Genomic DNA, 12,250 nt, shown 5'->3' with positions numbered 1-12,250 from the left:
CTCATTTTATAAACTACAATCTATGTACAATGCGCATTATGTACATTTTCTCAATAAAGATAATAATTAGAAAAAAAAAAAAACAATAACAAAAAAAGAATATATTAATAATGTATTATTGATAACAATTAAAAATTAATATTCACATATGATTGTAACAACATGTCATTGAGGTAGAAGTGGTTCACTCTCAGCTCTGGCTACATGTTTAATTTGAAAATCATTTGTTTGTTGATTTTTTTCATTGTTCACAAATGTATCATTTAAACAAACATTATTAAGACTCACTGCACTATTTGAAAATATTGTCATACCACAATTTTGTTCACTCGTTTCAATAACACTATTTGCACGAGTAATATTTATTGTACAATTTTTTTTAATATTATTATTTTTTTTTGAATCAGAACTTATTAAATCACATGCTCTTCCAAGAATAATTAAACTATTTAATACCCTAAGAGCAACAAGAATTAAATAACCAAATAAAAATAATATAAAATTTGATAATTTTGCTGATGGATTTAATGTTGTACATAGCACTCGTCCCATAGCAACACTCAATGGTAATGGAATAAAACCCATTCTACGTGCAACAAGATCAGATGGATCTGAAAATGCTGTTGATTGACGTGTTTGTGCCATGTCATATGCTAAACTCACTGTATAATCTCGATAAACTGTTGAACGTAATTCATTAAAACGAGTTATAAAAGCATGTTTAATCTGTGAACAAAAAAAAAAAGAAAAAGCATTGATGTAATTTATACGAAACACAATGATTTATCAGTTAAATTAATTACCCAATCAACAAGAACTTCAGCAATTAGTAATAGCACACAGTCAGGTAATAAAATAGCAAATCTATCAGCTTTCCAGCCGTATTCTTTCATTGTTTGTAAACTAACTGCTAAAAGTAACATCATCAAATGAAAACGTTCTCTCACATCAGCACATGATAATTGAAATAAATTATTTTTATCAAATTTTTTAAAAACAGAACCTTTCAATTCGACAAACTGAAAATTGAATATGTATATTAATGTTTAATAATGTTTATGAGATAAATTAAATACATACATTATTAGACATCATAATTGTTAATAGAGCTTTGTTACTACTGTTGATGGCAACATTTAATGTTGTTGCTTGACAAAGTACCAATACACTGTGTGAAACTAAATAAATATATTTAAGAAAAATATTATTATAATTATATTTTTTAGATAATAAAATTATGATGATTGATCAGTTTAAAAAGGATACAGACATATGTCAATGCAAATAATAAATGTGGTAATGTTCCAAGATGTTGTCTGTGTCTTGAATTTGATCTTGGCTCAGTTGCTGTCCATAATAATGCATCAATTGTATCTTGTCCAAATGCACTACATAAACGATCACCAACTTCCAACATATTATAAAATATATAAAGTTTTATGACTGATTGACTTTTAACAAGATGATACATCATTGATGTATCAACTTTAAATATTGCAATCCAACAACCAAGAACAATAAAACCTTTTAATAAATCACACATTTCAGCTGGTCTTAAAAATCTTTCACATTTTTTATTTTCATCATTTGTTCTACTGTAAAATTAATAAATATATTTTACATTTTTTTTGCTTTGTTTAATAATAGATATTTTAAGTAATAACTTACCCAAAATAATATTTTAATGGTCTTGTTATTATTGCCCAAAGTGCCATTATAAATCTTAATGGTAAAAATGTATATACAAATAAAAATGAATCAGCACATTGAAAAAATCCATATGACATAAATTTTTCAACTTGTATTGGTATTTTTAAAAATGAATATATTTTTTCACGTCTTGCTGAAAATCTTTCTTCATCATGCTCCAATTGATAGCCTCTTGTTAATTCAGTTTTAACAAATTCATAAATTGAAAAATCTGTAATATTAAAATGCATATATCAATTTATTATTCATTTAAATCTATTTGTTTTTTTAATGTAAAAAATAATATAATTACCCTTTTTATTATTATTTAATTTTTCAGAATGAATTGATTGACCATCAATATTCAAATCTTCAATTCTAGATTCATTATTAATTGTTGTTTTAGTGCTGATATTATTATCAGGACTACGAAATCTTATATGTTTTTTTTCCATAATATCATTATCATTTAAATAATTAATATTTTTTGTCATTATATTACCATTTTCTTTCGACATTTTAACAATAACATAACCTTATTATTGAAACAGCTGTTTTTTATTTTATAATATAAAATTAAATAGCTCTTTTTTTATAAATTTTATACTGTTAATAATTATTTTTTAACAATATTATTATAATGTTAATATTATTTTTACAAACTAAAACAGTCAAAGACGTTTAATGCAAATGACATTTTACGAAAAAAAAAAAAAATTAAATATATTTAGTCATTACGTATGTCGCGGTGTATACACTCAAAGAAAAATATTATTATTCATTATAATATTATTATTTTGTCAAAGAGAGACCTGTCAGCTGGCTTTCTTTATTTTTGTGTTGTTGTTATGATTATTTCTCGAATGGGTTAACTTCGATTTGAGAGAGCCAAGAGAGAGAGAGAGGTATTTATTTATTATTTTTTTTTTTGACAATTTGACATATAAAAACATGGCGGCATCCATGAGTGAATCTTCAGATGGACGTAATATTTGTAAAATATGTATTATCGGTGGTGGAATGGCTGGTTTATCTGCTGCAAATCATTTATTAAAAAACAACGAAACTGATTTTATAATTGTCGAAGCGAGGAATAGAATTGGTGGTCGTATTATTGCAATCGAAATTGGTAAGAAAATAATAACCTTTACACTTGTTATTTTTTTTTTAATGAAAAAAAAAATTTGTTTATTATTAAATTTAAAATATAAAACATAATATTGATTAAATAAATATATAATTTTTAATTAAATTTGATATTTATAATTTATCATGTCATAAAAAAAATAATTGATTTTTTTGTATTGTTAATAATTAAAATAAACAATTTAAAGGTGGTGAAAAAGTTGAACTTGGAGCAAATTGGATTCATGGTGTTTTGGGTAATCCAATATTTGAACTTGCAATGGCAAATGGTCTAATTGATATTGTTAGAATTCCAAAACCTCATAAAGTTGTAGCTGCAATGGAAGATGGTAAACAATTACCATTTCCAATACTTCAAGAAATTTATGAGGCATATATATGTTTTTTACGTAGATGTGAAGAATATTTTTTAAGTTCATATAGTCCACCAGAAGGTATTAATAGTGTTGGTGCACATGTTGCACTTGAAGCTGAACTTTATTTATCATCATTACCACCAGAAAAACGTAGAATACGACAATTATTATTTGATTGTTTATTAAAACGTGAAACATGTATTACTGGTTGTGATAATATGGAACAAGTTGATTTATTAGAAATGGGATCATATGCTGAACTTCAAGGTGGTAATATATCATTACCTGGTGGTTATTCAACGATTCTTGAACCAATTGCAAAACACATTCCAAAAGATAGAATTTTTTTAGGTACACCAGTATCAAAAATAAGGTATATTAATATTTATTTATTTATTTTTTAATTTACACATGTACATACTAATTTGTTATATTTATTTTTCAAGATGGCAAACTAATGAAGAAATTAATATAACTAGTAATAATATTAATAATAAAGATAGTTGCATAGAAGTAACATGTGAAAATGGTAAAAAAATAATTGCTGATCAAGTATTATGTACTTTACCATTAGGTGTATTAAAAGAAAATGGTAAAAAAATATTTGATCCATTATTACCAAATGAAAAATTAGAAGCAATTGATAGATTAATGTTTGGCACTGTTGATAAAATATATTTGGAATATGAAAGACCATTTTTAAATCCTGGTGTATCAGAAGTTATGTTGTTGTGGGATGATAGAGGTTTAACAGATGATGAACGTAATGATTTAAGTAAAACATGGTTTAGAAAAATATATTCATTTACAAAAATATCAGAAACATTATTATTAGTATGGATATCTGGTAAATCTGCTGAATTTATGGAACAATTAAGTACAGATGAAGTATCAGATACATGTACAAAAATATTACGTAGATTTTTAAATGATCCATTTGTTCCTGCACCTAAAAAATGTGTTAGAACATCTTGGCATTCACAACCACATACACGTGGTTCATATACATCAATGGCTGTTGGTGCTAGTCAAATTGATATTGAAACAATTGCTGAGCCAATATTTGCATTTGATAATGATAAAAAAATATCAATTGCATTTGCTGGTGAACATACACATTCTTCATTTTATTCAACTGTTCATGGAGCATATTTGACTGGTCGTACTGCTGCACAGAGTCTACTTGATTCACGTCAAAATGATAATAACGAACACAGTATTGATTGTGAAGATACTAGTGATCTTAGCTCTTGGATTCAAGGAATTTCTTTGAATTAAAATTCCAAATAGAATTTTTCAATTTTAAAGTACTTTTTTTTTTTTTCTTTTGTATATATCGTCATTATTTTTCGCTTTTACAATGTACATATTGATATTTATCATTTTTAGAATTTTTTTTTTAAAGTATTTTTTTCTTTTTAAATATTATTAATAGACTTTACTACTCACGATTTTTCAATCTAGTCACAAAACAAAAAAAAAAAAAAATGTTAATTTGCAATGAAAATAACACGTGTATTTAATTGCATTGTTATTATTTTTGACATTTTTTTTTATTTATTTTTGAAATCAGTGGGCATTTTGCCAAAAAATTTTGCACAATGTTTTTTTGTATTACTTTGTTGGCAAATATTTTTTTTTTTTTTTTTTAGATTAACGTGACGCAAAAATACACAAACCAAAGTGATTTTAACGTTGCAAATATACTGTTAGATATTTGAAAAAACAAAAAAGAAAAATAAAATTACAGAAAAAAAAAAAAATAATTGAGTTTTTAAATAGTTTTTTGTCCTTATATAAAAAGATCACTCGAATGTTGTTAATTTTACACTGTAAAGTTTTTATTTTTTTTTGTTAAATTAGCTAAAATCTGAAAGATAAGTACTCATTTCCTGAGAGTAATAAATTTCCGTATGTCTGTTCTGTTTAAATTATCTTTCGAAAACACGGTAAACCTCGTTGGTCATCCTATGCTTACTTTCTTTACTTTATGATTTTCTAATAATTTCAAGGTTTCGTCCGGCAATTTTTGAAAAAATGGCATTTTTGTAGAGAGATATCAGATTCGGAAAAAATTTCTCCGTGTAAAAACACGCGGAGATGATTTATCGGTGGTAAAATTGTTTTTCTCACACGTTTCTGCACGTGTTTTTTTCGCGGAGGGATATTTCCGAACGTCGATTCAGAGAAAATTCGGAAAAAAATTTGATACCTTTCTTCGCTTATTTCTCCGGTCATTTTGGGAGAAATATTCGGAGTAATCACGGAGAAATTCTGAGTAGTTCAGGAGTAAATTTAGGAGTGTTCAAAAGTAAATTCAGGAGAAATATTTTCGCCAGGTTATATACCAGTAACTTAAGACTTGAATATTCCGTTAAAATACTATAAAAATATATTATAATAAGTTACTTACCATTAACATCTGCCGACGTAGTATATACACGATAATTGCTGGGCAGCGATATGAATTGTATAAACAGTTTTATACAATTCATGGTTACAAAGACGGTTGTAATGGTCCATTACTGTACGCACTCTTGCCTGGAAACAGTGCAAAAATATATAGGCGTTCGCAATATACGAAGTGGAAACCGACGACCTTGATTGCTGATTTCGACAGCAATTTTATAAAAGCTTTTGAGTCGGTTTTCTCTGAAGCAAAAATACAAGACTCCTATTTCCATTATATCGAAAAAATGATCTAAATAGATGTGTTGCCGTAGATCTGCCATCAAGCTGGGGACGATCTCTAGAAGAATATCCGTCGGATAATTGCTTTGGTGTTTGTACCATCAATTGATATTCCGAATGCGTATGATTTCGTAAAATCATCATACGCATTTGACGATGATGTAAGAGTGCCGATTGATTGCTGGAATTCGAAACAAAGTGGTTGCACCGAAAAGTCCATGGAGAATTCAGTACTGGAGAATGGAGAATGCCTCTTACATTCGTTGAAAGTCAGAAAGGTGCGAATCATCTAGTAGATGATGAGTTTTATGAATATATCAAGCAGTCCAATACCACAAAAGGGATAAGCTGGGTATGCGCAGAGTCTAAACAAACAATCTTGTCGAAGATGTTATCGCTCAGGTAACGGACAATTTACCCGCATCATATACATAATAAACTGAAACGTATCTGTCAATAGAATATCCTGATACTGACAATCATGAGAGGCTGTTGGAGTACCTCGACGAAGTAGCAACGTACATTAAACTGTAGTGCCCAAATTATTAACAGGTACAACAAAAAGTTATTAAATTATTTTTTTAACTGCAGTGATCAAGTTAAATTACAAGTAATTACTCGTTTAATGCAAACACCATTTATTTTTTTATGTTATAAAATTCAACATTTCAATTTCTCCACCATTTCTCCACCACGAGTCATTTTCGTAAAAAGATGGAGAAATGACGGAGAAAATTCGGAGAAATATTTCCACCGGAGTTCCTGATAAATTATTAGGCAAACTGTGTAATCAACTTTAATCAATTAATTACGTTATATTATTTACCTAACTTTCAAATAATAAACGATGAAATTTTTTTTTAGCAATTTTAACGAGTGGCTATACGTACAAACAACCTCGTCCTGTTAAAAATTAATATGAATCAGAATAATTTTTTCATCTTTTTCCTTTTATTATACAATTACATGGTCTTGTAATTATACAAGTTGAGTGATAAAACATTTATTATGAATAATAATTATGTGAATAAAATACCGTAATACCTCTAAAGGTTTATCATAAATTATATTTTTTACTTTTTTGTTTTTAAAATTGTCATACATTATCCTGAATAAATTCTTTATTTTTGACTTTGAAAAGACAACGGCTCGATTACAATAAAAGTACCAAATCAAATTTCAACTTAATATTGTCATTAAATTAAAAGTAAGAAAAAAAATATAGAAACAATATTTTATTGATAAAATAGTTATTAGTATATTCTTATGATGTCTATAATAAAAGTAAATAAAAAAAATGTATTATATTAATATTTAAATCAGTATAATTATTATATCACTTTTAAAACAATCTGGCACATTGAAAAAAAGGAATAGTATGAAAACGGTTTGTCTAAAAAATTCTAGTCGAGCCGATCTTTTAAATATTACTATTTTTTTTATTGTATTTTTTCTTTATAATATATTCTATTTTTTTATATAAAAATTATCTCAAATAATCATAATTATTTTGTTCAATCTGCCAAATAAAAACTAGGCAATTCTCAATTGACATTACGCTCAAAGCTGCTGTTTTATTTTTTTTGTTTTTTTTTTTTATATGAAAAACTAGTATACAAATTATTATTATTCTGCTTTATACTCTGTAATATAGGTAATATATAATGTCTATGAAGTATGTTAGATATATAATAATAATAATAATATATATTAATAAAATATATAATTAAAAATCCGATGGATGTATAAATATAATTTTCATAGGCTTAGCTAACCAGAGCTGTACCCGCAATTTTTTTTTTAAATCTAAAAGAGTAACATAATCGGTTCTCAGATTAATTTAATGTAAATTTTTTTTTGTTTTCAGACATTATTGTTTTTTTTTTTTTTTTGCAGGTATAGCGTTTCATTCTGAGGTAGACCAAGTCAGCCAACTATTTCGTACACTTGAGAGAAAACTTGCCCCAATTAAATCATTCAAATTCAACAATCAACATCAATTTTATTTTTTTTTTTTAACACGAATTAAATATTAGTTTGAAAACGTATAAAAAGAATAAAAAATAAATGTCTACAAGACAAAAAAAAAAAAAAAAAATATTGGAACGAACAATTGGGACGACACTCCCAAGTATAAATACGTTCACAGCTAACGTAAATAAATGTTAAATTAAAAATTAAAAAAAAAAAAAAATCTTAATTATAACGATTCAATTTTTTTTTTTGTTGAGATAAATCTCTTTTCTTTTTGTTTTTCTAAATCTCTGAATCATAAAAATACATATAACTCGCTAAACGTGCATGTAGACTATTTTTCAAACTCTCGATGTATATATTAAAAATAGATGAAAAATAATAATAATATATTTATAACATAATTATAATAATGATAAAATAATAATTAAAAAAAAAATATAATGATGAATATATTAAAATTCATCAATTCCACCATCAGGAACACCTGCCTTGACTTTATCAAGGACTTTGTTAACGAAATCAGTTGAGTGATTGGCAATCCGCACTTCTGAAACACAAAGGTTTCATTCATAAATTAAATAGTTCATTAAATATTGTTAATTATTTATTTACGATAAAACGTCTTACTCGTAGCAACTTTGCATATTCTGTCCATTTGTCGTGTTAATTCTTCTTGTGTTTCGGTATTTGATTCAGATGCTTTTGCACTGAGTGTTGCTTTCATTTGTGCAATTCCATATATCAAACGTTCTATAAAAAAAATTTATATTAAAAAATTAAATAATAATAGTATTTGTTATTTTAATTGTTAATTTAAACTTACTGTGTTCTTGTTCAAGTCCATGTAATTTAATTTTATTAGCTTCATGTTGTGCTTTTTTCTTTAATCTACATGCTCTTGATGCTAATTTATTTTTTTCTTTACGTGTTTTTGGTCTAGCTGTAAATGGTAATTCCGAAACAGGTGTCATATCATTAATAACACGTGATAATTTATCCAATTCACGTCCAATACTATGTAATTTTCTTGGATTTGGTGTTAAATCATTACCATCACCTTTTCTTGCTTTACCACTGTGTTTAATACCTCTTAATGCACAATGTGGACTAAAAACTGGATCAGTTGCTTCATTTAATACATGAGGATCTTCAAGACGTACACGAGCAACTAATCTTTGTCCTTTTGGACCTTTTGCTTGTACATTATATTGCCAAAAATATTTTTCTTTTTTGCTTAATTTTGATTCACGAACAGTATCATTACTACCACGTATACCTTGATCCTCAACATCACTACCTCCACTATCTAAATTATCAAAAAAAAAAAGATAATAATATTATTAACTTTGGATAAATAAATAAAGTTTAAAAAAATGTAAATTAAATTAACCATTTTCACTGCTAAAATCATCATAATGATCACTATCTTCATCACTGTCTTCATATCCTTCATCATGACTGAGTTGTCCAATTCCATCAGTTGTACCAAGTGGATCTGGACTTAATGCACCACCAGTACTAAGACTACTTGTTGAACCTACTTCAACAGCAGCTAAACTTCCAGTACTTAGTAAATGTTGACGTGGTTCTCGTCTTGCCCATAATTGTTCTAATCCCATTGATTGTGTTGGTGCTGACATTGAGAGTCTTGATACTTTTGGATTACTTCCAGATGGTTCATTTGGTGTTATATCCATATGACTTATCATTGGACTACTTGGTGGAACATCACCTTTGCGCATGAGAAGTTCATGAAGAGTTGATTGACCTGTTGGTCGTACAACTGGATGAGGTGATGTTGAAGAACTTGGTGTTGAACTTCCTAAATCGTAACATGAATCATAGGATTCTATTAATGGTTAGCAGCTAGTCACAGTTTTTTTTTTTCACCAACTCGCTGAGTAATATAATTTTTTTTAAATAGATAATTAATTTTTTTATTTATTTACTATGTAAATCTGGTTTTTTTTTTTCTTTCAACTTTTATTATCAAATCTATGAATAAATTTTTTTTAATTTTAGAATAACAACAAACTTTTCAAACAGCTATTTCCATAACATTGAGATAAAAAAATAAAAGAAAATAGATAAAAAAAAAAAAATATATAAGGAGAGCCTGCGATGCAATCATTATCTAAAAATACTTTTCCTGAATTTAAATATCTTTTCAATCTTTTCCAAGCAAACATACAAAACAAAGTCCATCAAGATAATAATAATATTAATAATAATAATAAACTCAGCGAGAAGGTATTATTTAATTGAAATAAAAAATAAGATCATATAAAAAAATAAACTTGTTAAATAAAATACAAAAACTTTCACCAACCTGCAATATTACTAGTACCAGGACTTGGATAAGCAGGTGGACTAACTGGTTCCATACTGTTATTATCAATAAGTGTTAATCCAGCATTTAATATTAAACCAGAATTAACATTATAAGATTGACAATTTTTATAAACTCCAGATGTTTGTGGAAATCTACTTGGTGTAAAATTTAATCCATTATTACTAAACATTGGACCACCAGAATTATCATTAATAATTTGTTCATTTCTTTGTGTTTGAATAATTCTGTTGTCTTCTGGTAATAATAAATCATCAAAATTTAAATCACCAAGTAATATATCATCATTTGCATTTAATTCAGCTAATGTTGGTCCTTGTATTAAATCAGCTTTATCAACTTGAAATATATCATCATCTTCCATTTTAAAACTAATACCCAATTGTTCAGCATCAATTCTAAATTGTGAATCATCTTGATCTGTTTTTGTACTCCAAATTGAATTAATTGCCAATGGTGATGGTGAAAATTGATCATAAACACCATGTGTACCACGATGACCACCTGGTATTGGTACTGATGCTGATGATGAACTCATTTCTAAACCTTGAATTGGTTCTTGTTTAACCAATGTATCCATTGCATTACTTCCAAGTTCAAGTAAAAATTCCGAGTAATTTTGATCAACCATTTTGAATGTTTATTTACAAACAAAACAAAGGTCAACAATACACCAACAATAACAACAACAGCAAGGTATTGTTATTGCTGTTTTGTTTTTTAAACAAATAATATATTCAATTATCCTTTAATTCAATTAATTAAATAATTTAATTGATAAACAAAAAAAAAATATATATTCAATCACGTAAACAAAACCAATTATTAATTTGTATTTTTTTTTTTTTTGTTATTTGTTGATGAAAATATAATTATGTTGTAAAAATAAAATGTGTATATAAAAATAAAATATACACATACACATGTGCACACTGAATTTTGTCGTCGCGTGGGTAGACAATAGTATCTTTTTAAAAATATTTATCAGTGCAATGACAGTGCAGACATAATTACTTGATTAAAAAAATTTACTGTATCACTTAATAATACATATATACGAATTCCTTTTTATTGTTTTCATTACACCTTATAATGTAAATACGGATTAGAACTACTACTAAAAAAAAAAAAAGACCAATGTGAACAAATGTGAATAATATTTTTCAATATTGTTAATAATACACAAACACACAAAGAAAAAATAATATTATAATTATTATTATATTATTTATGATAGTCACACACAGGAAAAATATATAAGTTAGATGTTGTTTCACGGATCACATAACATTGGTGCCTTTTGGCGATTCCCAATCTGTATTATTCTTGTTGGCCATGACTTTCATCAGCCAATTATTATTTTTTTTTTTTCCCTCTGGTTCAATGATATGATGACAATATAATTTGTATATTGTTTGTAATTTACAATCACAATATCAGTATAGCACTATTGAATAAACACACACCTGAATTTGATATTTTTATAAATTGATAATAATATTATTTATTATACTTTATCGTCACTAAAATTATACAATGAGAATGTATGCTTCTGTTGTTGTTTTGCCACGAGAACGTGTGAAAAATAATATATCCCTCTCTGTGTTGCTCTAATGAGACTTTTTCATAAATTGGGAGAGTGAGAGAGAGAAAAAGGTCACATACAGACAATCAATCGAGTATATTTGATGGTATTGACCAATCATATTGCATATCAAGAAAATAACGTCACAAATATTTGGGAAATAAAGATTTTTCATTGGTTTAAAATATCGCGCAACTCTCCTGACATCTAATGGTCGTTTGTTATTGTCAATATGAATGTGTTGGTTTCATATTAGTGTGTTTGTTTTTGTTGTTTATTTTTAGTGTTGTGTATAAATGTGAAGAGTGAGAGGGAGAGAGAAAAAAAAAGGACAAAACTTGGCAGCCATTTGGGAAAAACAAGATTTTACATTGACCGCTATCTAGCGTTGAGCGTTGCAAGTACAATCGATGTAGAAATTTTTTACTTTATCGACAAATGATAATGAAGAATATT

The 12,250-nt window shown here is 26.8% G+C and overlaps 3 protein-coding genes across 7 annotated transcripts; 1 reads left to right on the top strand and 2 right to left on the bottom strand.

Moving 5' to 3' along the window:
- Positions 1–31: 31 nt before the first annotated feature.
- On the bottom strand, positions 32–2,505 carry LOC122847565 (protein TAPT1 homolog). Of its 2 annotated transcripts, none has more exons than XM_044145345.1 (6): positions 2,003–2,505; positions 1,669–1,921; positions 1,267–1,595; positions 1,081–1,178; positions 804–1,019; positions 32–726 (listed from the first exon to the last, which is right to left on the bottom strand). In XM_044145345.1, the coding sequence occupies exons 1-6, from the start codon at positions 2,205–2,207 to the stop codon at positions 166–168; spliced, it is 1,662 nt and encodes a 553-aa protein (XP_044001280.1). In that variant the 5' UTR covers positions 2,208–2,505; the 3' UTR covers positions 32–165. The 2 variants fall into 2 exon arrangements, with proteins under 2 accessions (XP_044001280.1, XP_044001282.1); XM_044145347.1 differs by having other exon boundaries at positions 1,267–1,592; positions 2,003–2,209.
- Positions 2,211–4,958, top strand: LOC122847566 (spermine oxidase). The gene is made up of 3 exons (XM_044145348.1): positions 2,211–2,818; positions 3,024–3,564; positions 3,638–4,958. The coding sequence occupies exons 1-3, from the start codon at positions 2,641–2,643 to the stop codon at positions 4,467–4,469; spliced, it is 1,551 nt and encodes a 516-aa protein (XP_044001283.1). The 5' UTR covers positions 2,211–2,640; the 3' UTR covers positions 4,470–4,958.
- A 2,432-nt stretch (positions 4,959–7,390) lies between these two features.
- Positions 7,391–11,861, bottom strand: LOC122847562 (protein CREBRF homolog). 4 transcript variants are annotated; one of them, XM_044145340.1, is made up of 5 exons: positions 10,189–11,861; positions 9,250–9,708; positions 8,683–9,165; positions 8,487–8,609; positions 7,391–8,403 (listed from the first exon to the last, which is right to left on the bottom strand). In XM_044145340.1, the coding sequence occupies exons 1-5, from the start codon at positions 10,838–10,840 to the stop codon at positions 8,312–8,314; spliced, it is 1,809 nt and encodes a 602-aa protein (XP_044001275.1). In that variant the 5' UTR covers positions 10,841–11,861; the 3' UTR covers positions 7,391–8,311. The 4 variants fall into 4 exon arrangements, with proteins under 4 accessions (XP_044001275.1, XP_044001277.1, XP_044001274.1 ...); XM_044145342.1 differs by having other exon boundaries at positions 9,250–9,681; XM_044145339.1 differs by having other exon boundaries at positions 7,391–8,406; positions 10,189–11,860.
- Between the last annotated feature and the right edge of the window lie 389 nt (positions 11,862–12,250).

This window comes from Aphidius gifuensis, linkage group LG1, assembly GCF_014905175.1.
Source record: "Aphidius gifuensis isolate YNYX2018 linkage group LG1, ASM1490517v1, whole genome shotgun sequence".
Lineage (NCBI taxonomy): Eukaryota > Metazoa > Arthropoda > Insecta > Hymenoptera > Braconidae > Aphidius > Aphidius gifuensis.
This window is presented reverse-complemented; position numbering and strand designations above follow the sequence as displayed.

Bases quoted from the DNA above. Each gene is read 5' to 3' on its own strand.
- LOC122847565 (XM_044145345.1), bottom strand. From the start codon at position 2,207: ATGTCGAAAGAAAATGGTAATATAATGACAAAAAATATTAATTATTTA. The intron at 1,922-2,002 runs GTAATTATATTA...TTAATATTACAG, and splicing joins ATTAAATAATAATAAAAAGG to ATTTTTCAATTTATGAATTT. The intron at 1,020-1,080 runs GTATGTATTTAA...TTCAATTTTCAG, and splicing joins CAATTATGATGTCTAATAAT to TTTGTCGAATTGAAAGGTTC.
- LOC122847566 (XM_044145348.1), top strand. From the start codon at position 2,641: ATGGCGGCATCCATGAGTGAATCTTCAGATGGACGTAATATTTGTAAA. The intron at 2,819-3,023 runs GTAAGAAAATAA...AACAATTTAAAG, and splicing joins TATTATTGCAATCGAAATTG to GTGGTGAAAAAGTTGAACTT. The intron at 3,565-3,637 runs GTATATTAATAT...TTATTTTTCAAG, and splicing joins ACACCAGTATCAAAAATAAG to ATGGCAAACTAATGAAGAAA.
- LOC122847562 (XM_044145339.1), bottom strand. From the start codon at position 10,840: ATGGTTGATCAAAATTACTCGGAATTTTTACTTGAACTTGGAAGTAAT. The intron at 9,166-9,249 runs GTTAATTTAATT...TTGATAATTTAG, and splicing joins TGATTTTAGCAGTGAAAATG to ATAGTGGAGGTAGTGATGTT. The intron at 8,407-8,486 runs GTAAGACGTTTT...TTTGTGTTTCAG, and splicing joins AATATGCAAAGTTGCTACGA to AAGTGCGGATTGCCAATCAC.